This window comes from Zootoca vivipara, chromosome 2, assembly GCF_963506605.1.
Source record: "Zootoca vivipara chromosome 2, rZooViv1.1, whole genome shotgun sequence".
Taxonomy (NCBI): Eukaryota; Metazoa; Chordata; class Lepidosauria; order Squamata; family Lacertidae; genus Zootoca; species Zootoca vivipara.
Genome location: NC_083277.1, coordinates 73160109 through 73183862, shown reverse-complemented (window position 1 = coordinate 73183862; position 23754 = coordinate 73160109). Strand labels below are relative to the sequence as shown.

The window sequence follows — 23754 nt, the reverse complement described above, 5'->3', positions numbered from 1 at the left end:
AATTTGTTATGTATGTTTCTTACGTTTATGAGTGTTGTGCACTATAGACTTAACTCGGCGAAAGAGGTTGGGGCAAACGTTTGATAAACCACCAAATGCCTCCTTCCCTTCTGCGAGTCCAATTCCTATTAAAAACACAGGAGGTCCAAATAGGGAGCCTCTCACCAATGGCCAGATGACAGAAATTGTAGTACAGCAACATCTCAAGGACCACAAATACGCCACACCTGATTTAGGGGGGCATAAGGAACCTCTCACCATAGGAGCAGAGTTCCCCTCACACACCCTCTAAAATATTTGAAGGGGCCGGGACCCCCCAACGTTGATGGGCATTGCCATTCAAATAGGGTGTGTGCACCGCATCATGTGACCTATTATGTGGGGCGGGGCTTACTTCTCTCTCCCCCCCCCCAATATTTTATTCAAATTGGCACTCCTGCCTCCCCAACCCCACCCCTTAGCAGTTGTGTGACAAGCAGAAGTTCAGCCGGTGAAGTTTCTCTCCTGGCATGTTTTCCACCTCCCCTCCCCCAACAAACTACTGCGAAGAGGAGACACAGATAAAAAAAGTAGGCCGTCCTGTCAAGGGACGTCGCGAGGATGGAGGCGAGCCGCTGCCGCCTGAGGACTGCGGCGCCGGGCGCTTCAGGTGCCCGCCGTTGCCGTTACACAAGCGCAGCCTAAGAAGAGCGGGCGCCGTTTTCCCTTCACGGCAGCGGCGGCCGGTGCTTGTCGTGTGAGGAAAAGTCCTCGTGGCCGCCGGCCGGGCAACCCTGCCGCCGCGCCGCCGCCGCCGCCGCCGCCTCCCTCTCTCCCTCCCTCCCTCCCATCAGGCGCTCTTTCTCCCTCTCTCCCCGTCAGCCAGTCACTCCGCGCTTGAGCTGAGGCGCGGCGGCTGCGGCAGAGGAGCCGGTTGAGGCGCGCTCTCCCCCTTTCACGCCTCCTTCTCCTTCCTCGCAGGCAGGCGAAGGGGCTCGACTTGCCACCCGGCGACGGCGGCAGCGGCGGCTTGGGCTCCCTAGCGTTGTTTGGCGCTGCCCGCCCGTCTGCCTTGCCTGCGGCGGCCATGACCTCGAGCGGCAGGCGGAGAGGCCGGGAGCGGGGGGAGCCTCATCAGCAGGAGGAGGATGAGGAGCTGCCTGTGTACCTGGCGCGCCCGGGCACCGCCGACCAAGTGCCCCGCCAGAAGTATGGCGGGATGTTCTGCAGCGTGGAGGGCGCCTTCGAGAGCAAGACGCTGGACTTCGGGGCGCTCAGCGTCGGGCAGAGAGGGGCCCGGAGAGCCCCGTCGCGGCAGCAGGAGCCCCAGCAGCCCCCGCCAGAGCCCGACGCGCCCCCGGACGAAGCCCCGGCCCGCAGCGTCGAAATCCGGGCCCGCTCCGGCAAGGAGCGCCTGCAAAACCTCGACTACGAGGATTACAAGGTAAAAGGGATGGGATGGGGAGTCCCTCAAGGGTCAGAGAGGAGGCAGGGGGACCGCGGAAAGGGGTGGGGTGGGGCGGGGGGTGGCATCTCTGAGATGGGAAACAAAAGATGAGGCGATGAGGGCCAGGGAAACCCGCAGCCTGATCTGGAGGGGTGTATGATGTGTGTGTTCGTGTCGACGGCTCTTTGTGGTGCCTGTTTACTCGCTATTAAACCGCCTCCGAATCGCAGCCTTCGGCAGCTGGGCTAACACGAGACAAAACTACTTACTTCTGGGCTTGTGCGTGATCTGCCCTCTTGAGAAACGTCCGAAGCATCTTTCGAACATCTCGCCCTCGTCAAGCTGCGAAGCGGTTAAATTTCAACAGAAGTTAAAACAAAACGGCACGAATCCTACTTGGCCATACATTTTTAGGGCCTGTTCCGAAGTTGATGATGGCTGTTAAGACGGTTACTAAGAGAGAGAGTCCCCTAGCGCCCCCCCCTTCCTCCTGAACAATAAACTTAGCAACTAAACAATGTGTGGATGAGACATCTTTTCAACACTTCTGCCTTGTGTTTCCTGACATTCCCGATAAGCCCTTGCAGCTAGGAGTAATTCTGGTAAGATATCAGGGTTTAGGGATGTAAGAAACAACCCTACACACTCTTAGCATAGCTGCCAAGTTATCCCTTTTTTAAAGGGATTTTTCCTTATGCTGAATAGGCTTCCTCGCGAGAAAAGGGAAAACTTGGCAGCTATGACTCTTAGTGGTGCCTTGATCTTAATTATAGAGGTCACGTGACCACATTCTAATTATTATTCACCATCCCTGTGAATGAATCAGTTGCTCATCCTGCTCTGTTTATATGCTGTATCTTCTTTATTGCTCGCAGAGGTTGTGGTTAACCAAGAGGAGGCTCTACAACTTCTGTTTCTTTTCAAGAGAAAAAAGGGAGAGACAGCTTTTCTTTGCCATCAGCCTGTACTGCACAAGCTGAGTGTCAGCATTTTTAAAGTTATTAACTTAAAAGCTCTATGTTCTATGTTCCAAGAATGGTCAAGTAAGCGAATCAGGAGAGAATGCAGTCAAGTTATGCCAGGATTGGTTACTTTAAAGTCAGTCCTCCCCATTTTCTTCATAAAAAAGATGAACTTGGAACTTAATTTAAATGGCTTGACTTTCAAAAGTTTGACCTTATAAGGAGCAGCTGAATAAAACAGAAACACCTTAAATATTGCATCATAGAAGTAAGAGCTCTTTTGTCAGAGGTTACGTGCATCCTTTTAGGTTTTAAAAGTGGCCTAAGCATTTTTTTGGGATCCAAGAATTTCTAAGTCATTTATAAATAGCCTTTATATTCTGTTGGTCTGGCCTACTGCAAAACAGGAAAAATACCTGAGAACTACTAAAAATAAGTGTCCTGCCTTCTAACCCCATCCCAGTTATATTTCAGGAAACCTTCTCTGAGCTGACACCAACAAAACTTGGTAGCTGAAATCAGGGGTGTGTTTTTCTGATTTTGGTCAGTAAGTTTCCTTGAGCTCATGTTTTGTTTGTAGCCTTGGCTAGAATACAGGTGTCTGGTGAGTGATACCTACTCCTTTAAGGCTATGTACACAGAAATGGCTTAAAATGCAGCAAGGTTGTAGTCCCCATCCTCCCTGCTGTGTTTTAAGTCACATTTGCAAAGTTGCTGTGCACACCAAAGAGGGGGCAGGGATGTCTTCACCCAATCCACATTACCTGTTTGTTTTCCTCAAGCCTACAACCCACTCACCCTGAGCTTCTGCTCATGGAGCTGTCATCTGTGCATGTAAATGTACACACTTCATCTTAACTGAAATGATTGTGGATTACGTTTTCAAATCAGATGAAAGCTGATTTGAGGGAAAATGCATCAAATAGCAGTATTTCTCAAGAAACTACATATGGATTGTGGCTGATGTCATGTGGACACGGCTTCAAACTCCAGTAGTGGAAGTGCACTGGAGCCAGAGTTAAGTGCTAAGTGTACATAGCTGGTGTTACTGATAGATACCTCATACATGATAATTTCCATACAGAATTAACAAGTGTGGCAACGAAACAGAACCACTGTTATGTATGTGGTAGAGCTTGTTTTGCTGCAAGAACATGAGTCAAGAATATAATCCCAGTATTATTTACACAATGTATATATTTGTCACACATAAAGTTTTTCTGATAAGTCTTAAGTGGTGGTTTACATTGTTAGTTACTCCATGCAGGAGAAAGCCACCATGCATTAACTAAAGGGGATGGAACTATGCCAGATATAGGCATAAGTATTGGTTGGAAGTTCTCCTGTCCATTTCTAGGTCAGTGTGGGCTGCTTCAGTGAAGTCAGCTGGAGCTGAAATCATCCTTAGAATGAACTTCTGTTTCATATGATTCAGTTAGGTTGCTGCTTTGTTAAGGGAATGCCTTAACAGAATAAGGCTAATTTCACACTGAACTTCAGTTCATCCAGTTGTAAATGAGTTCTGGATCCTTGAGACTGGGACAACAGATCCTATGTCACAGGTAAGAGCTGGCACGCCTTTAACCGTGTAAGCCAAATAAAACTGGTTTGAAGATGAAGTTCTTAAGCAATGAATAGGTTATAAATGAACGTCAACTTCTTTTTCTCTGGTTCTGCCTTAGAACAATCTGCATTGATCTAGGGCTGTTAGTTCAGGTATTCCTGATCTGAAACTTTGGAGGAGAGCTGTGCTGGATTTTTTTAGCTGCGGTAGGTTTTTCTTCAAAAAGGTGCAAATAATGTTGATTTATTAGTACTGTGCTGTCCTTCGAACAGCTTTTGCTAAATATTTGCTTAAAGAGTCTGGCATGACACAGACTTTCAGCTACCAACTTCCTATCCAATTCCTATCTTAATACAGTATTTAGTCTTGTTTATCCCACCCTTCCAAGGAGTTTATCCTTCCCTTCCAAGGAGATCATGGGAGAGTAAATGGATTTCTCCCCCTCAGTATTTTTTCTTGGAACAACCTTGTGAGGTTAGTTAGACTGAAATATAGTGACTGACTGAAGGTCACCCATTGGGGGTTTGAACCCAGGTCTCCCAGATCCTGCACTTAAGCCACTGCAACACACTGATTCTCTTAGGATCGAGACAGCATTATCACACAATTTTTTTTTCTTTACTAAATAAATAGGATGTGTGGTGATCCTGGCTGGGGCTGGAACATGCAGGGAACTTTAACCATTTGTCCTCACCACTGTTCCAATCTGGATTGAGTGGGGGAAGAGTTGCAGTTGTTATTTCCTCCTAGAACATTGGCAGTCACTGGGCTGTGTTGAGGACAAATTGTTGAAGCCGCCTCGCCCGCCTTTGGTCCCAAATAGGATTGGGGATTCCTGCAGCTGCTATTAAGTTAATAAAACTAGTATGCAAGGGCCAGTCATGTGTTAACATAATATCTTTGTTCCTTTGTGCATTACAATCTACATTAGTGCATAGGCTGAACCTCAGCCCTTGAGCATCCTGGAGGCTCTATTGCCCCACCAGGAATGATGTTAGAATATACAACACTCATTTATTTGGGAAGCCTATATCCCACCTTTCCTTTAAAATAATGCCCAAGGTAGCTTAGAGAAAGAAAATTCAACACCACAAGTATAGTAAACCATGTTCAAAACATTAAAAACAGCAGAAAAAAAATCAATAAAACAGGTACAGGACTATAGCCAAATTTGCCAATGGAAGAAATACTACTATCACCACATGAAAGACTTGTAACTACCTCAAAGTTGATATGAGTAGTAATTTCTGATAAAAATAAAATAAAATAAAAGACCACAGGACATGCCCACATTGTATGCCTCAAATAGGGTTTTCAGCGATATGTTGCCAACATCTTTCTGAACTAATCAACCCCTTCCTTATAAAGGTGATCTGGAGTTCCATATACTCCAAGCATCCATTTTTCATTGAATCAATCTCAATTTTAAATCTAAACAAACACCGTATATTGATGCTATAGCAACTTTCCGTCGATTGGAAAACATCTAACTCTCTGTTCTATTTGTCTCCAAGATCCTGAACATCAATTTTACAACATTTCTATAAACAAGTAATAAGGGTTTAATCTTCAAACATCCATTTCCTCCAGGAGATGCTGAGGCTTTCAAAGCTGATGGTCCAAAAATAGACTAAAATGTGCTGTAGTTGAAGGTATTGCTATTCAGCACTAGTGGGTCAAGTGGTGGTTGTTGTTTAGTCGTTTAGTCGTGTCCGACTCTTCGTGACCCCAGGGGACCATAGCACGCCAGGCACTCCTGTCTTGCACTGCCTCCCGCAGTTTGGTCAAACTCATGTTCGTAGCTTCGAGAACACTGTCCAACCATCTTGTCCTCTGACGTCCCCTTCTCCTAGTGCCCTCAATCTTTCCCAACATCAGGGTCTTTTCCAAGGATTCTTCTCTTCTCATGAGGTGGCCAAAGTATTGGAGCCTCAGCTTCACGATCTGTCCTTCCAGGAAGCACTCAGGGCTGATTTCCTTAAGAATGGATAGGTTTGATCTTCTTGCAGTCCATGGGACTCTCAAGAGTCTCCTCCAGCACCATAATTTTTTATTTTTTTTTGCCATTTTCAGTTTTGCGGTTACATACCACTTGACCCAGCAATTATGGTGCTGGGTCAAGTGGTATGTAACCGCAAAACTGAAAATGGCAAAAAAAAATTCCATCTAATCCTATTAAGTGGTCTAACATGTAAATAAATACCAATTCACATCTACTATTTTATTATTTGTTTTCTTGTCTTTTGTTGTTATATTTGCAAATATTTTTCAAAATTAATTTTTTTAAGGACACTTGCCACACATACATACAACACCCACAAAACACCCACAAAACACCCACAAACAGTAAACATACTTGCCAGGCATACATCTGTCTGTTTAAGAATTCAGTACATAACATTTCCCACTATTTCTGGTTATTTCCCACTGCCTCCAATGATTTTTATATAAGTTATGCTGCCATCAGTAATGTTTTGAAAATGTATTTATCATTTCTTCAGTTCTCTTTGACACGCAGGGTGCTCACTTTTTAAAAAAGTTGCTGCTAGCCTTCTTAAAGTTCATCTGTCTGTTCTTCTCTGCTCGCTGTTGCTGGTTGGCTGCAGAAGGTGCTATTAGTGTACTGTAACAACTTGTAAGGGACAAAGTTCTTAAATAAATAAGCACAAGAAATCCTCAAAACACCCAAGGAACACCTGAGCTATGGAGGGAGAAGACTGGTTGGTAAAAAGGTTAAAAGGTGGGAGGGATCTGCTGTTGCCACCATTAACATACATATATCCTGTATATGGGGCTGCTTGTCAAGGAAACTCAGGAGCTTCAACTGAAAGCCTTATTCCCATGGTGGCACATCACCCGTATGGCATTTGAATAACTATGCGACACAGCAATTTCTTTTTTGCTACATTCTACCTCCACTGTTTGAGGTAAAATGCATTTGAATACCAGTTGCTGAGTATCACAACTGGGGAGAACACCTTTGTTACTCAGGTCTTGCATGTGGACTTCCCCTACATCTCTTAACTAGCCACTGTAAGAAAGGATGCTAGACTAGATGGTTTTCTTACATTCTTGGAGAATTCCTATGTCCAGTACTGATATAAATTAGATCTGTTCTAGAATGTTAAAGTGGGGCTTATTTATGAGTAGACATATTGCACAATAAGCAGAGATAAAATATATGGCAAAACGCTGTGTTGTGAGCTTTGGGAAGCATAAGGCAGAATGATTATTCTGTTAATTACATCTACTTCATCTACCTTAATCAGAAAAAAGCTGAAGAAGAAGTGTGCATGCACACGAAAGCTCATACCAAAATAAAAACTTAGTTGGTCTTTAAGGTGCTACTGAAGGAATTTTTTTTTATTTTACAGAAAAAAGCCATTCTATTATGTTTTCCTTTATCCAAGAATTGGACAAGAAGTCTTTGTCTCTTCAGCATGTGGTCAAGACATTTTCTCTTTTCCTAGGTAATTCTGTGAAGTGGGCTTTTCCTTGACAGCTGGCTGTAATACAGTATTGTACTACACAACACAGGCTTTACTGCAATTGCAAATTACAACTTTGTTGCAGGATTAGGCACAGAGATGATCTGGTTTATGAGGGAAAATGCTCCTACTCTTCAGTGGAAGCCAGTGGACGCTAAGTAAATCTTCCATCAAAATAAGAGTTTACTGAATAATCATTCATTTGTTGGTATCTATTGCAGCATTGTGTCATGGTTACAATTGTCTATATAAAAATCAGAATGTGTGAAATTAGTACATCTATTATTTATGTCTGACCTAAAAGAGGCCAGTTAAATTAAAAATATAAAGTGTTCCTACTATAAGTAAGTTGTAGTACTATATAGAAATATGAATTGAAATTACTGTAATTTGCATGAATACAGATGCAGCTATATTATCAAGCAGTTTCAAGGCCCATTTAAAATGCTTTAGGTTTCTTATTTTATGGGGGGGTGGGAATGTGTCTGGCTAACTTATGCTAATTAGAAACTTATACTTCTTCAGAGAAATCGGTGCATAGCTCTTGTGTGGAAGCCCAAGTATGCCTGTGAAGAGAAGAAGAAAAGACTAGCTCTTAAATTGATTATTCTGAAGGGAAAGTTTCATTCCATATTCAAAACTGATTGTAAAACAATTTGATCACAATTTACCTGTACTAAATATTTATGTATGACATTGTGCAGTGTGTACTTTGACCTACAAATGCAGAGGAGACTGATTGGTGTTTGGATGGAAATGCTCCATCCAATAAATGAAGAAACATCTCAGTAAGTAGACGACATGGGGTTGGGGGGACAACTCCCATCTCTTGCAGGGGCTCAATTAGTGCCAGCGCCTTCTGTCAAGAGTTTGGGTGTAACCTTCGACGCCTCCCTTTCCATGGAGGTGCAGGTTGCAGCCACAGCAAAGGTGGCATTTTTCCAACTCCGCCGTATCAAGCAGTTGGTCCCTTACCTCTCTCGCCCTGATCTGGCCACAGTGATCCATGCGACGGTCACCTCCAGGCTTGATTATTGTAACTCGCTCTACCCGGGGCTGCCCTCGAAACTGACCCAGAAACACCAGCGGGTGCAGAATGCCGCGCTGTGGCTCCTTACGGGGTCCCTGCTGCGGGATCACATTCATCCAGTGCTTTACCAGCTGCACTGGCTCCCGGTGGAGTACAGGATCAGGTTTAAGGTGCTGGTTTTGACCTTTAAAGCCCTATGCGGCTTTGGGACCATCGTACCTACGGGACCGCCTCTCCTGGTATGCCCCGTGGAGGACCTTAAGGTCTACAAACAACAATATTCTGGAGATCCCGAGCCATAAGGTGGCTAGATTGTCCTCTATTAGGGCCAGGGCATTTTCAGTATTGGCCCCAACTTGGTGGAACGCTCTTTCACAGGAGACCAGGGCCCTGCGGGATTTGTCATCTTTCCGCAGGGCCTGCAAGACAGAGCTGTTCCTCCTGGCCTTTGGGTTGGACTTAGTCTGACCCTTAGTGTTTTCCTCCCTCATGGCTTGGATTTATGGACTACTTAAAATCAGGCTGCATTTTAATTTTAAATTTTAATACTGTATTTTAATCTGTATTTTAATCAGTTGCTTTTTATGTTTTATTGTAATTTTATTGGTGTGAGCCGCCCTGAGCCCGGCTTTGACTGGGGAGGGTGGGGTATAAATAAAAATTTATTATTATTATTATTATTATTATTATTATTATTATTATTATTAAGTGCTACATTACAGTGATGACTACTATTAAATGCCTAGCTAAGTGGCTGTCCGGTTTGATGGGGTCGAGAGAACGGAGAAAGAAAGTCAAGTCCTTCTTGCTCCTAATTTCATTTCTTGAAGCTAGTTGTCCAGGCCCATGCCATACCTCTGTGGCTGTTTTTAGCTGCAGCAGCATCTGCGGCTAGCAGGCAGGCCTTCCAATCACCCCTTGTTTCTCCCAGTAATGGCTCAGGGTGTTACTATTCTGGGACTAGTGTAGGTGGGAATGGAGGAAGACAAATGCTTGCAGTCTGTGGTACAGTTTGCTGTGACACTGATCTCCTTGACATGCTGCAGACCAGGTGTAACTGGGAACGAAGACAAAGACCCTGTTCTCACATCATAGTAAGCTTACTGGGATAGTGTGAACGAGCTTGCTAAAAGAGAAGCAGAGCAACTGTGATCTTCCTGGCAGCCAGCATATTTGTGCATTTGCACAAAGTCATGGTTTGGCTTTCATGCAAAGGTGGCCAAATTGATTCCAACTTAGTTGGAATCAGCTTTCCTCTTTTCTCTCAGCTGTGTCCTGCTCAACAATACGTAGCTGGAAGAAGTGGTAGTGGTTCTCCGTATACTCCTATGGGAGTCAGTTTTCCTCTTCTCTTTCCCTTTGTCTCATAGTTTCTTGCAGGTATTGTTGGCCTACCATTTTCCAGCCAAATATAAGGTATAAGAGCAGTGGTGAAGCTGATCCAGCTCTTTGCACAGCTGCATTGCATTTTCCCTCTTTCCCTTGCATGCCCCTTGCATGCTGGTGAGTGTGGCTTAGTCAAAAATATTTTGTTGGCCAAATGTGGAGGCCTGGCTGACCTAACAGGGGAGAAATCTTGGACGAATTAGTATTCCATAATTAAGGACCCTTGATAGGGTGTATATGCTTAGCACTTCATTGGATGCCATTTTTTCATATTTATATTCTAAAGAAATAACAAAAAAACAGGCACATGCCTTTGCAAACTGGAAATGTGCCCAAATAATTTTGTGCTCAATGTATTGTTTAGAAGATACAGTTTAGAAGATTTATAATAATGGCCCCAAAGCATGAGTGCAAAACAGTAATTGTCAGTTTCAATAGCACCTAGTTTAGAAGTTTAGTGATAGATAGATAGATAGATAGATAGATAGATAGATAGATAGACAGACAGACAGACAGACAGACAGACAGACAGACAGACAGACAGACATAAAGTCCAAACTGCTCACTTGTGGAAGTGCTCTGTTGTTTGGCCACTGGCAGATATATTTTGCCTTGAAGAACAATAGACATGAGGGTGCCATTATTTTTATCTGTTTTGGATTGGTTTTTTTTGTTACTCCTGTGGTGTAATTTCCTTTCGGACTGCCAGCTTAAGTGCACATATTTTGTTATGTAATTGCTTTAAGAAACTTCCTATATTTTCACGTAGCTGTTCACATACTTACCTGTGATTATGCTTCAGCTGTGGACTTGGGATGGAATTTAGGAAGGCAAGCCAGATTTCTCTAGTACTGCTCATTATTTTCAATAGATCTCCTGTCTTTTAGCATCTCTGTGAGAAAATGATAGATTTAAGGATGAATTGGGAAGCTCATCAGATGTGATTAGAAGAATTGTTATGATTGTGTTATTTTCATGTCATTGTCTGAATGACTTGGAAATGTGATGTAGTGGGTTTCTTTCTTTTTTTAGTTGGCTGTTGATGAACTGTCAACAAAAAACTTTTCAGCCAACATGTAATGATCCATGGTTTGGTTTTGATGGGAACAATGAAAACTTATTTTAAGAAACTTAAGAAAGAAACTAATGTCTGCAAGATTGTTAACAGTGGCAAAGGCATGGTGAATTCTTCTGAATCATTAGAGTGTTGGAAAAGTCTGGTTTGGAATTCAGCTTTTTTAGAGAAACTAACACTACAGGTACCAAAGACACACATGTAGAGCAGTTTGAAGTCAATTCGAATGACGTTGCTTTTCTAAATAAAGGAAACAGTGGTTGGACACCTCCAGTAATGTATTGTTTGATGTGATATTTTGAGTTCACAGGTGTGGTACCTGCAATATTCTTTATGTAAAAGAGGAATTGAAAAGAAAGTATTATTAGCTATCATGTTGGTTTGTATATGTTGTTTGTACTATAAAGTATTTAATGTTAACAAGTGATTGCCACTTCTCAGGATGAATATTATTATTGGTAATTATATATGATATGAGGGACACGGGTGGCGCTGTGGGTTAAAACACAGAGCCTAGGGCTTGCCAATCAGAAGGTCGGCGGTTCGAATCCCCGTGATGGGGTGAGCTCCCATTGCTCGGTCCCAGCTCCTGCCAACCTAGCAGTTCGAAAGCACATCAAAGTGCAAGTAGATAAATAGGTACCGCCACAGCGGGAAGGTAAACGGCGTTTCCATGTGCTGCTCTGGTTCGCCAGAAGTGGCTTTGTCATGCTGGCCACATGAACTGGAAGCTGTACGGCGGCTCCCTCGGCCAATAACGCGAGATGAGCGCTGCAACCCCAGAGTCGGTCACGACTGGACCTAATGGTCAGGGGTCCCTTTACCTTTATACTGTATATGATATACAGCTTCTAGAACTGTTGCATATGTGTTGATTATGAAGAATACTTGCATAGTATCAGGATGCTTGCAATCTAAATCAGGCATGAGCTCTGAACCAAATATCCCAAACCTTTGGAGAATTATTGTATCCAATCTTCACTAAATTTGTACTTATTTGACAAACAATTGGAAGCTACTTATTTGTATCAGGTTGGAAATGATTGCCTTTATATGTCTTGTACTGTAAAGGAGTGGACTAAAATCTAGGCTTTGGGAGGTTCAGAATTGCAGTGTGCTGCTCCAGCTCTGGGCCTTACGTGATTTACTGATGGTGCTTTGCATTGTACTGAGTTTATGTTCAGCAAGATAATGGGAAATTTACAAATACAAATATTTGCAGTAATTGTGGTCACCTAGTGGAAGAACTACATACATTGCTATCAGAATACAGTCATACCTCGGGTTGCGAATGCTGCAGGTTACGCTTTTTCGGGTTGCGCTCTGCACCAAACCCAGAAGTACCGGAATGGGTTACTTCTGGGTTTCGGCGTTCACGCGCGCGCAGAAACACAATTTGACGTCATGCGCAGAAGCGCCGAATTGCACGGATCACGTTCGCAACCCGAGGTATGACTGTAGTAGTAGCAGTAAAAGCGAAATAAAGTCAGTATTGCTAATCAGAAAGATCTTACTTTGCCACCAAGCGCCATATCCCTCCTTTCTGTAGCAGTAACCCAGATGATGAGGCCTCTTTCCTCAACTGTTTCTTTCATGGAAGAAGTAATGCCACACCTACCTCCTAAACGGCATATAACTGACTCAGCTACCCAGTTCCTTAGCAGGCATGCCTAGTAACGAAAAATGAGCTGTGCTATCCCACATTGAAGTAAATTTGAATCTAAATCTAGGCCTAGTTGTGTTAGATGCTTTTTATACTTGAATTACTATCCTAGTAGACTCAGAATTGACTTTCATAAAGAACAGTCACAGCATCTGAGTTGGAAATGATTAAGAATCCATATTCTTTTAATTAAATTCATTGGAAACATGTTGGTTTAAATTAAGGAGGAGCGGAGGAAGAGTAAAATGTTCTTTTGTCACAAGGGGAAAAACCATTTAAGTTAAAGCATGATTTTTTAAGAAGTCCAGTGCTTTGGAAAACTTTGTGTTGCTGGGGTGTTTGACTATATAAATTACAGGCTGAGGAGTAGGTGTAATATGTGCAGGAGATTCTAACATCTGTCTATTCCCATTGTGTGTGTTTAGTTAAAATTGTACAGGAAAATGTGCAAGGCAGAACAGAAATATATAGTGCAGCTTTGAATGAAAAGCAGCTGGACTGAAATCAGCAATGTGCTTTCAAGGAAACCCAGTTACTGTCCATTTCAAGTTCCCCAAATTCAGGGAGAGGTGCTTATGAGATCATAATTGGAAAAACAGATGTATTCAGAGGACCTTTCCTGATAGTGATTTTTTTTTGCTAAGTGAGCATTGATCATTTCTGGTTGTGTTTCTTTTTCCAATAGAGATTTTGTCAGGAATTTATTTTAAAAACAACAACAAATCCTCCTGAAGAAGTGTGCATGCACACGGAAGCTTATACAGTCATACCCCGGGTTGTGAACATGATCCGTGGGGGAGGCATGTTCGCAACCCGTGTGATGCGATTCGGCGCTTCTGTGCATGATGTCATTTTGCGCTTCTGCGCATGCACGAGTGCCGAAACCCAGAAGTAACCCATTCCGGTACTTCCGGGTTCAGCGTGGAGCGCAACCCGAAAATGCGCAACCCGCAGCGTTTGCAACCTGAGGTACTGTATGACTGTACCTATAACAAACTCAGTTGGTCTCTAAGGTGCTACTGGACAATTTTTTAATTTAAATCCTCCTTAGTTACTGGATTTTAATCTCTTTTAAAATCACATGCTGTACCCTGATTACAGGACAAAAAGAAAACCGAAAAAGACAACCTAAATATAAGTCTACAGAACATTCAAAAAGCTTCAAAATCAAGACAATAAAAAATATTCAAGCAACAGTTGTCCCAAACACCCCTTGCTAACACAGTCACATTTAAGATTTGAAGGTTAAAGTTTGCATACGTGTAATGGAACTGAACAGATAGCTGGAACTTTCTTGACAGTTTGCTGTTACTCCCAAAGAGAGGCAAGTGTCATGCCACTCTGTGTTTGCTGGAGGGTTTATTGGGAAGATACAGCACAGTATCACAAGCTATAAAAATACGTTTTTAAGCCCAGTATCTTGTCTCCGTTAACCATCAGAGTGTTATTGTGTCCAGGAGTCTGAGCTCACCAGATAGACCTAAACACTGGTGGACAATGACACTTAATTAGATGATATAAAGTATTGATACACTAATGAGGAGGCCTTTTATATTCTGCCTATCATGCTGTTAGCTGGCTATGTCCATAATGAGCTTTATTCTTGGAGAATGGACTCTGATATTACAGCATCGGTGGTCTCTCTTTCTTGCAAGGGTATGTTGCATTGATGTGGACTAAAATATAAGCACTCTGTATATGTACATAAGGCCAAACACCTATGAAAGTACAAGTGTTGCTAAAAATAAGAGACATGAACATCATCATCATCTATTTAATTTAGTGAAATGTGTCCCATAGACAATGTATGATGGGACAGATCCCCATCTAATATATAGATTGGACCGACTGGAGTATCTGTTAGTCATAGCTAGCCCTATATACACAGTATTGTATAAAAATTTGCTTTTAACATCAGTTTCACACTTTATATATAACTATGGCTAGTGAAAACATTGATGAATACTAATATTTAAATATTTAGAGGCAACATTAAATGCTTAAAAGCCTGGGTGATCAGTACCTGGGATATTTTCTCCTCTTCCATGTTTCAGAAGTAGATGCCTCTTTAAGACAACTTTCTATTTGGGGAATTATACAGCATTTTTCTTGGTGGTGCCCTTCAATATTCTGATTATTCAAAAACAAATAAATATATTGTTAAATAATATATCCGTGCTGAACCTGTGCTGAAATTTTTACAGTTTCTTTATGTGTTAGGTTTTATGCATTAGTATTTCATTTAAGTTGGCAAAAACACCCCTTTGTGATATTTGTTTGGCTGCTTGTTTTGTGTCATCCAATTTCTAGTGTTCTCATAGTCTTCCCCAGGCATCCCCAAACTGCGGCCCTCCAGATGTTTTAGCCTACAACTCCCATGATCCCTAGCTAACAGGACCAGTGGTCAGGGATGATGGGAATTGTAGTCCAAAACATCTGGAGGGCCAAAGTTTGGGGAAGCCTGGTCTTCCCCAATCTGGTGCCCTCCAGATGATTTGGACTACAACTCCCAGCAGCCCCAGCCAACCTACTTCTTACTCCATCACTGGTATGCACCATTTCAGTACAAATGGTCCTCAAGTAAACAGGTGGCTTTGAGGAAATCACACAGCAACCACTGTATAGAACTCACCACATGCAACAGCTGCCATACTGATGAAATTTGAAGCTGCCTGTATATGGCAGACACCTTGCATGAAATGATCCTTCAAAACTACAAATGCATCAATTCAATCAACCAAAGCATCTGGGAAGTGCTGCATGTTGTACAGCCTCACTGTGTGTCTCAGTGCATCTCAAATTGCAGCTGTGATTGTGGGAGTTCCTTGAGACTTTGACAAGCACACCATATACATGGTTACAGTGGGGAAAATAAATCATGTGAATTTGTCTTCAGAAGTCTTTCTGTATAAGTGTGAATTAAAACAGAGAACATTTGCTATGGGTGAATGAAGAAAAGAAATTGTCAGAAACAAAAACAAATGTCCGATATGCTTTCCAGAAAGCAAGTTAAGGAAGCAGGAAAATGGCATTGTTTCATACGTGTCCAACTGGAGCCTGGCTAAGGCAATGTGTGGTTCCATCCGTGACTTTCCCACCTCTCAAATGGGAAATTGCTATGATCCTTTTGTACTGACAAGTTTGGAGGAGGAAGTTCTGAGCAGAAATCTCACCTCCCTCTTAACATTCTCGGTATTGTGTGTAACTAGGGGGGGGGGAGTGAAACAGGTGCTTTGGTTTTTACAAACTTGCCTTTATTCTTCATTCTTGTCAGCAACTAAATTATTGCAGTGGGGAAGCTGGATACTGTTCGCTGTATTGACCAGGTGATAATTGCATTGGTGGTGGAAAGAGAAATATCTTGTAGTGACCTTTCTCCTCTTTTCTAGGCTCAATTTACAAAATCCTCAGATGCCCTGTCCTATTCAGGATCGCTCTTTGGCTCTAACTAGCAGATTCAGGATGTGGTGCTTTCTGTTCTTCCAGAAAGAAGAGGGTGATTTGGCAAAAGCTGTAATAAGCTATTTTCTCCTTCTGGCTTTCACAGTTTTTCCTTGTGGCACTCTCAACAGCCAGTTTCATAGCTTCATTAGCAACAATGAATGACTTCCACTAGCAAGTATTAGGGAAGCTTGGCCATTTCAAAGTTTATAGCTTCATATACTAAATATAGGTAAAATGAACATGCTAAATTAGATCACTCTCAAGGATATCAGAAAATGTTGCATTGCAAACTGAAAATATTCCAGTGCCAATTGCTTCAGTTCAGACTTTTCTGGAAATTCCACATCTCTGGCAACAGCCCACATGAAGGATTCAGCTACCTGCCTACTGCTCTGTAGCAACAGCAACACCTCCATACCTGCCTCAGTCTAAGAACATTGCCTACATGGTTTGTTTTATCCTTCTTTATAGCTGTTGAATTTACTTACTTTTTGTTTAGGCCTTCTTTTGGAGGTGGTGGTGGGAGGGCATGAACATGAACTAGAAGTTGTTCAAAATGAATTTAGTTCACCTTTAGATTACCCAGCAATGATGGAAACTACTTCCAGACAGGGCTCTCCCCCCCCCCCCCCCGAACTCAGTTCCAGCACCTCTCAGGAGGCATTCATTGTGAGCACCTCTTTTTCTAGAAAAGTAACACAGCTTTCAGGTATACTGCAGAGATGTTTGAACTAGTTCATTGAACTTCATTGAACTGAACTAGTTCATTCCAAACCCTGCTTATCATTGCAGATGTATTGCCCCCACAAACTAGGCTTTGAACTGTACTTCTTCAAGGCACACAACACTGTTACAAGCAAAGTGTCACCTTTAAAAGCCTTCTTTTGTTTGAAAAAGAACCTATCTTAATGTTTCCAAAGGACAACAAAGCATTTGCCTGAATATAATTACTGATCAAGAGCTTCATTAACTACAAAACCCAACATTTGGGATCCCCTCCAAATCTTTCGTAGGATTTTGTAGTCATTTTGTAGCTCTGCCCAAGCCAGTATTAGCACCCCAGAGTCTTTGGGCTATATTAAGACAAGGTCTTTGAGACCCATTGTAAAATTTGGACAACAGTGCATTGTAGGGGGATGGGGGGGCGGATAACGTCAACCCTTTCCCTGCATAGATTTCCCATTATAAGCGCTCCCTAGCTGCTAGCTGCCCCATAATAGCTGCTTGGGTGAAGGCATTTACGCCAGAAAACAGTGCAGTAGGGAAGGGTTCTACCTTCCCATCCCCACAGTACCAAGGTCTTGATTAATTCAGAGGGAGGAAGAGAGAGTTGTTGCTTTAAAAAAATGAAAAGGTTGGGAGAACCAATCATGGATCTCAAACATATCTAATTTGGCCCACTGCTGCAGAAATTGGGTGAGGCTTATATCATATCATGCACATCAGGAAGTCATCAATGGTGTAAGGCTGATGCAGAGTATGCATACTGTTTCCAGTGTGATTTTTGGCAGAAGCAGCAAGACCTAAGCACTTTTCTTTAAAAAAGAAAGAAAGAAGAAAAGAGAGAGTCTTTACAAGGGTAAAAAAGAGATATGAAACAGGCCCAGAAAGGAATGCTGGCAGCACATCCCATACAGGATGAATGTAGGGAAAACCATCAAGTGGAACAACTTCTAGCCTAGACTTGGCATGGAAGTTGATGTCTTGTGCAGTGAATCTGAGAAGTAAAAGCTTTTTAAAAAATGAATGTTTAAAAGAATAGAAAATGTGACTTGGCAACAAAGAAAGCAGAACCTCCCCTCACCTCCCAGGACATACATGTAGACTGCATGGTGTAGAGTGATGTAATGGTTAGTGTCAGACTAGGACCTGGAAGATAAGGGTTCGAATCCCCACTCAGCCATGAAACTCATTGGATGACCTTGGACAAGTGTTGGCCTAATCTACTTCTCACAGGGTTGTTACGAGGATTAAATGAAGCAGAAGAACCCTGTACACTGCCATAAGCTCCTTGGAACAACAGCAGGATATTTGTTGTCGTTTAGTCGTGTCCGACTCTTCGTGACCCCGTGGACCAGAGCACCCCAGGCTCTCCTGTCTTCCACTGCCTCCCGCAGTTTGGTCAAGCTCATGTTGGTAGCTTCGATAATTCACTGTCCAACCATCTTGTCCTCTGTCGTCCCCTTCTCCTTGTGCCCTCAATCTTTCCCAGCATCAGGGTCTTTTCCAGGGAGTCTTCTCTTCTTATGAGGTGGCCAAAGTATTGGAGCCTCAGCTTCAGGATCTGTCCTTCCAGTGAGCACTCAGGGCTGATTTCCTTCAGAATGGATAGGTTTGATCTTCTTGCAGTCCATTGGACTCTCAAGAGTCTCCTCTAGCACCATAATTCAAAAGCATCAATTCTTCGGCGATCAGCCTTTTTTATGGTCCAGCTCTCACATCCATACATCACTACTGGGGAAACCATAGCTTTACTATACGGACCTTTGTCAGCAAGGTGATGTCTCTGCTTTTTAAGATGCTGTCTAGGTTTGTCATTGCTTTTTCCCCAAGAAGCAGGTGTCTTAATTTTGGCTGTTACCATCTGCAGTGATCATGGAACCCAAGAAGGTAAAATCTCTCACTGCCTCCATTTCTTCCCCTTCTTTTTGCCAGGAGGTGACGGGACCAGTGGCCATGATCTTGGTTTTTATGATGTTGAGCTTCAGAGCATATTTTGTGCTCTCCTCTTTCACCCTCATTAAAAGGTTCTTTAATTCCTCCTCACTTTCTGCCATCAAGGTTGTGCCATCAGCATATCTGAGGTTATTGATATTTCTTCTGGGATTCATCCAGTCCAGCCTTTCGCATGATGAATTCTGCATATAAGTTAAATAAGCAGGCAGGATATAAATATACAAAATAAATAAATTAATATATTGTTTCTAAAATGCAATGAAATCATCACTTTCTTCAAAGAAGCTTTTAGTTGTATTGCTAGAGGGGGGGAATTGAACTTCATTGGGAATACTGGGTGTTGCAATATGTAGTTAAATAGTGCAGAAAGTTATAAATACATGTCAAACTTTTGTCAGCTGGCAAAGATTCATTATGTGGCAGCATTCATCTTGTAGTGGCAGAGGCAAATCAATGAATGTTTCAGAGGCCCAAGAGGGATGGGTGGTGTGTGGTTGGGGTTTTTTTTTTATTAAGGGATCTGTATTTAAACCATACCACCCATCATCCAGTAATACATACTGGGTAGAATTCAGTGTTGTACTATTACAAACGAATGGAGCAATTCTGCCCCTCCCTTTCTGGATATTCTCCCAACACCAGCAGCCAATTTCAGGGTAGGGGGCGCAGGGAGGCAAGGGGAAACTCCCATTGTGTAAGTGCTTGCATGGGGCTTCTGCTGATGGGGTTTGTTAAGCGAATCCCGATCATGAAGTTTTATTTAAAAGATACACAAATAGAAGTTGCTTCTGCTGATTTCCCCCCCTCCCACTACAGTTCCCCATACTACACATTAGCTCTTTCCTGAGGGTCCTCTAACCTCAGGAGAGGTTTTTCAGGGAGCTGTAGTGGGCCGGAAAATCCTGTTATACAAGCAGACTTATATCTGCCTAACTTTGGATACAGCTTATGAAATGTTGTGTGTTGTAGTCCAGCAATATTTGAAGGACCATCCCTTGTTTTTGAATTATGTATGTTGTTCACCACCCTGGAATCTATTGGATGAAGGGAAGTATACAAATAATTTAAACAAATAAAATAAAATAAAAAGAGTGCTTGTTTCCATCTGACCAGGCTGACTATCATCCACCTGCACCAATGCTGATTCACTACCTCTGTGCTGCTGCTCTCCAGAGACAGTTTACCTCTTTGGTAAAGGTAAAGGACCCCTGACAGTTATGTCCAGCTGCAAATGACTCTGGGGTTGCACTTTACTGGCCGAGAGAGCCAACGTTTGTGTGCTGACAGTTTTCCCAGGTCATGTGGCCAGCATGACTAAGTCGCTTCTGGCGAAACCAGAATGGCGAAATGCCGTTTACTTTCCCACCAGAGCGGTACCTATTTATCTACTTGCACTTTGACGTGCTTTCGAACTGCTAGGTTGGCAGGAGCTGGGACCGATCAACGGGAGCTCACCCCGTTACGGGGATTCGAACCAACCTTCTGATAGGCAAGCCCTGGGCTCAGTGGTTTAGATCACAGCACCACCCTTTACCTCTTTGAAGAGGGTGGAAACCATACTTGCAAATGATTCAAGAAAGGCTCCAGGCCCGTTTTCCCACATACCATTGCTGTGTTGAGAGTGCCACTGCTTTTGTAACCTAACGGCCATTCACGAGTGGACAGTATCAGGCTTAGGGGAACCCAGAGATTGTAGAACAGGCATCCCCAAACTGCGGCCCTCCAGATGTTTTGGCCTACAACTCCCATGATCCCTAGCTAAGAGGACCAGTGGTCGGGGAAGATGGGAATTGTAGTCCAAAACATCTGGAGGGCCGATGTTTGGGGATGTCTGTTGTAGAAGTACAAGTAATTTCTATGACAAACTCTTAAGGGGAACTTCAAAAACATCCCCCAAAGGATTGAGCGTGCTCAGTGGCTATGGCGTTTGGGGTATGAGGAGAGGAGGGAAATGGACTGGATACAATAGAAGAACAGAGTCTTTTGCAGCTCTTGCTACAGGTATGTATATGGATTTTGCAAGAGAATTTTTATAGCAATACATAAAATGACTTTCTGGATCTAATATCACACAAAAAGTGACAGGTGCCTTTCCCCTTTCCACCATACGTCCTGCCCCTTTCATTGGAAGTTCCGCCTTTTGCTATAAATTTTATATTGTTTAATATAAATTTGATACAAATTATTCAAAGAAGTGATTATAAAAGTTTGTTTTAGGGTATCATGTTACCTGTGTACATGGCTGTCTCAGTGCCACAAATCTGACAGCAGGTTTTGAGTCCCTGTAACCTAAGGTATAGGGACCCAGGTGGCGCTGTGGTTAAACCACTGAGCCTAGGGCTTGCTGATCAGAAGGTCAGCGGTTCGAATCCCTGTGACGGGGTGAGCTCCCGTTGCTTGGTCCCAGCTCCTGCCAACCTAGCAGTTCGAAAGCACGTCAAAATGCAAGTAGATAAATAGGAACCGCTACAGCGGGAAGGTAAACGGCGTTTCCATGTGCTGCTCTGGTTTGCCAGAAGTGACTTTGTCATGCTGGCCACATGACCTGGAAGCTATACGCCGGCTCCCTCGGCCAATAATGTGAGATGAGCGCGCAACCCCAGAGTCGGTCACGACTGGACCTAATAGTCAGGGGTCCCTTTACCTTTACCTAACCTAAGGTATAGAAACTAAATGTTTGGGTTGCGCACACACACACACCCCGTAGATGTTGTCACTAGCATCCAGCCTAGTGTTTGAAATTCCAGTGTGTGTATACTGTAATCTCTTCAGGGTAGCCTGCCCTTTGCCCCAGCTACAGAATGGATGTAGATGACGCAACCATCCTTACCCCAAGGCTTTATGAATGCTATGACCAATAGGAACAGGCCTTTCCATTGACCAAACCCATGAGCTTTTTGGAAGACAGGGACATGTCTCTGGGGTATGAGAGCTAGGAAAGTTATAAATTTGAATGCTGTATTTTTTCTTACTACATTTGTCTATTGATTTTTAAAATCTCATTTCTTCTCGGGGCTAAGATGCAGCAAATGATTATTTGTTACAGAAGTTCCATGTATTTCTGTGGAGATCCTGTAGATTAGGAAATCCAAATATTTTTATTAAGGGGATTTAATGGAACCACTAGTATATGTGCATTGCAGAAATACTCAATTTTAATTAAAAGCCAATGCAATTCTGGGCTGCATCAATAGGAGTATAGCGTCTAGATCAAGGGAAGTAATAGTACCACTGTATTCTGCTCTGGTCAGACCTCACCTGGAGTACTGTGTCCAGTTCTGGGCACCACAGTTCAAGAAGTATACTGACAAGCTGGAACATGTCCAGAAGAGGGCAACCAAAATGGTCAAAGGCTTGGAAACAATGCCTTATGAGGAACAGCTTAGGAAGCTGGGAATATTTAGCCTGGAGAAGAGAAAGTTAAGGGGTGATATGATAGCCATGTTCAAATATATACGTAAAAGGATGTCAAATAGAGGAGGGTGAAAGGTTGTTTTCCGCTGCTACAGAGAAGCGGACATGGAGCAATGGATTCAAACTACAAGAAAGAAGCTTCCACCTAAACATTAGGAAGAACTTCCTGACAGTAAGAGCTGTTCGACAGTGGGATTTGCTGCCAAGAAGTGTGGTGGAGTCTCCTTCTTTGGAGGTCTTTAAGCGGAGGCTTGACAGCCATATGTCAATGCTTTGATGGTGTTTCCTGCTTGGCAGGGGGTTGGACTGGATGGCCCTTGTGGTCTCTTCCAACTCTATGATTCTATGAAATAATATGCTGCACATGCGATAAAATTAACTTTGTGCTATTTCTGAAAAGAAACTCTAGCCATAGGTAGTTCAGATTACTCGCTGTCTCTTTGGCTTTATATTTAACAACAATTATTTGCTGTGATCTTGCTGTGTTTGACAAACCCACCACCTGCTCCAGCTCCAAGAGAGGAGGAAGGGGATTCCTTCTAATTCCCAGTCTCTAAGCATAAGCTGCTCCACTGAGCATTTTGATGGATGCCCTTGGCTCACTTTTAATCTTCAAACCAGTATTGGCTTTTCCATGGCATGCCAGGTGAGATGCATGCAAAAGAGGGGATCTGAGAGTGGAACAAGAGTAGAAAGTGGGAAAGGTTAATGTAGCAGAAGGATGCAGGTTAATCAATATGCATAAAGACTCATACAAAATAAAGCCAATGTTTGGGTCCACTTTATTCTCTAACTTCTCTGCATGAATTCTGAGGGTGGTGTGAATTATTGAAATGTGAAAGTCCCTGGAGGGAAAAGTTCTTCATTGCATATTTATCAAAATGAACACACTGAGCAACAAGAGCTGTTATGTTACACAAGTCAGAGTCATTCAGTCATTTGCTACCGTGTTTCTTTGAAAAGAAGACACTGTCTTATATTTTTTCCCCTCAAAAAAAACACACTATGGCTTATTTTAAGGGGATGTCTTATTTTTTCCTCCTCCTGCCGCGGCCGGCATTGCTGCTGCGCCTATCACTATGTCTTATTTTGGGGGTATGGCTTATATTCGTTGAATGCTTTAAAATCCTGCTATGGCTTATTTTACGACTGCGTCTTAAAATAGGGGAAACAGGGTAGCTACTGTGGAATTACTGAATTTCCAGTCAGCCCAACTGGTAAATGTTTTTGCCTCCACTGAAAATAAGCATTTGTAAGGGTAAGTGCGAGCCATCCCTACTGGTATAGTCTGTCAGATGACTTGGTAGGTGGTGGACCCTAAAGCGGGTCTGTGGTCTGAGCACCCACAGTCCTGGACTCATCCAAGGGGTTTGTGGTTAAAACCCTGGGTGCTTAGTGGGAATTCTAGAATGTGCCTTAGGATAGTTTGCTTCTTCCACAAGCTCTAGTGGCTGACTATACAATATTTCCCCTGCCCTCCCTTCAGCTTGCAGAGCAGATATTTTGTACATATGTTCTCCAAATGGATGAGATTATGTCACCTAAGGTATGAAGCACAATATCCACAAACCACATCAACAATCTTAGACCCCCTAACCACACTGTAAAACTTTTTAGAACAAAGAA

General features: G+C 42.9%; 1 protein-coding gene across 2 annotated transcripts in view; it reads left to right on the top strand.

Annotated features, from left to right (window-relative positions):
• Positions 1-867: 867 nt before the first annotated feature.
• Positions 868-23754, top strand: part of DPYSL3 (dihydropyrimidinase like 3) — a 57678-nt gene continuing 34791 nt past the window's right edge. For both annotated transcript variants that reach the window (XM_035105320.2, XM_035105319.2), the window contains exon 1: positions 868-1423. In XM_035105320.2, coding sequence (XP_034961211.1) covers positions 1067-1423 — 357 coding nt within the window. In that variant the 5' untranslated portion in view covers positions 868-1066. The remainder of the gene's footprint in view (positions 1424-23754) is intronic.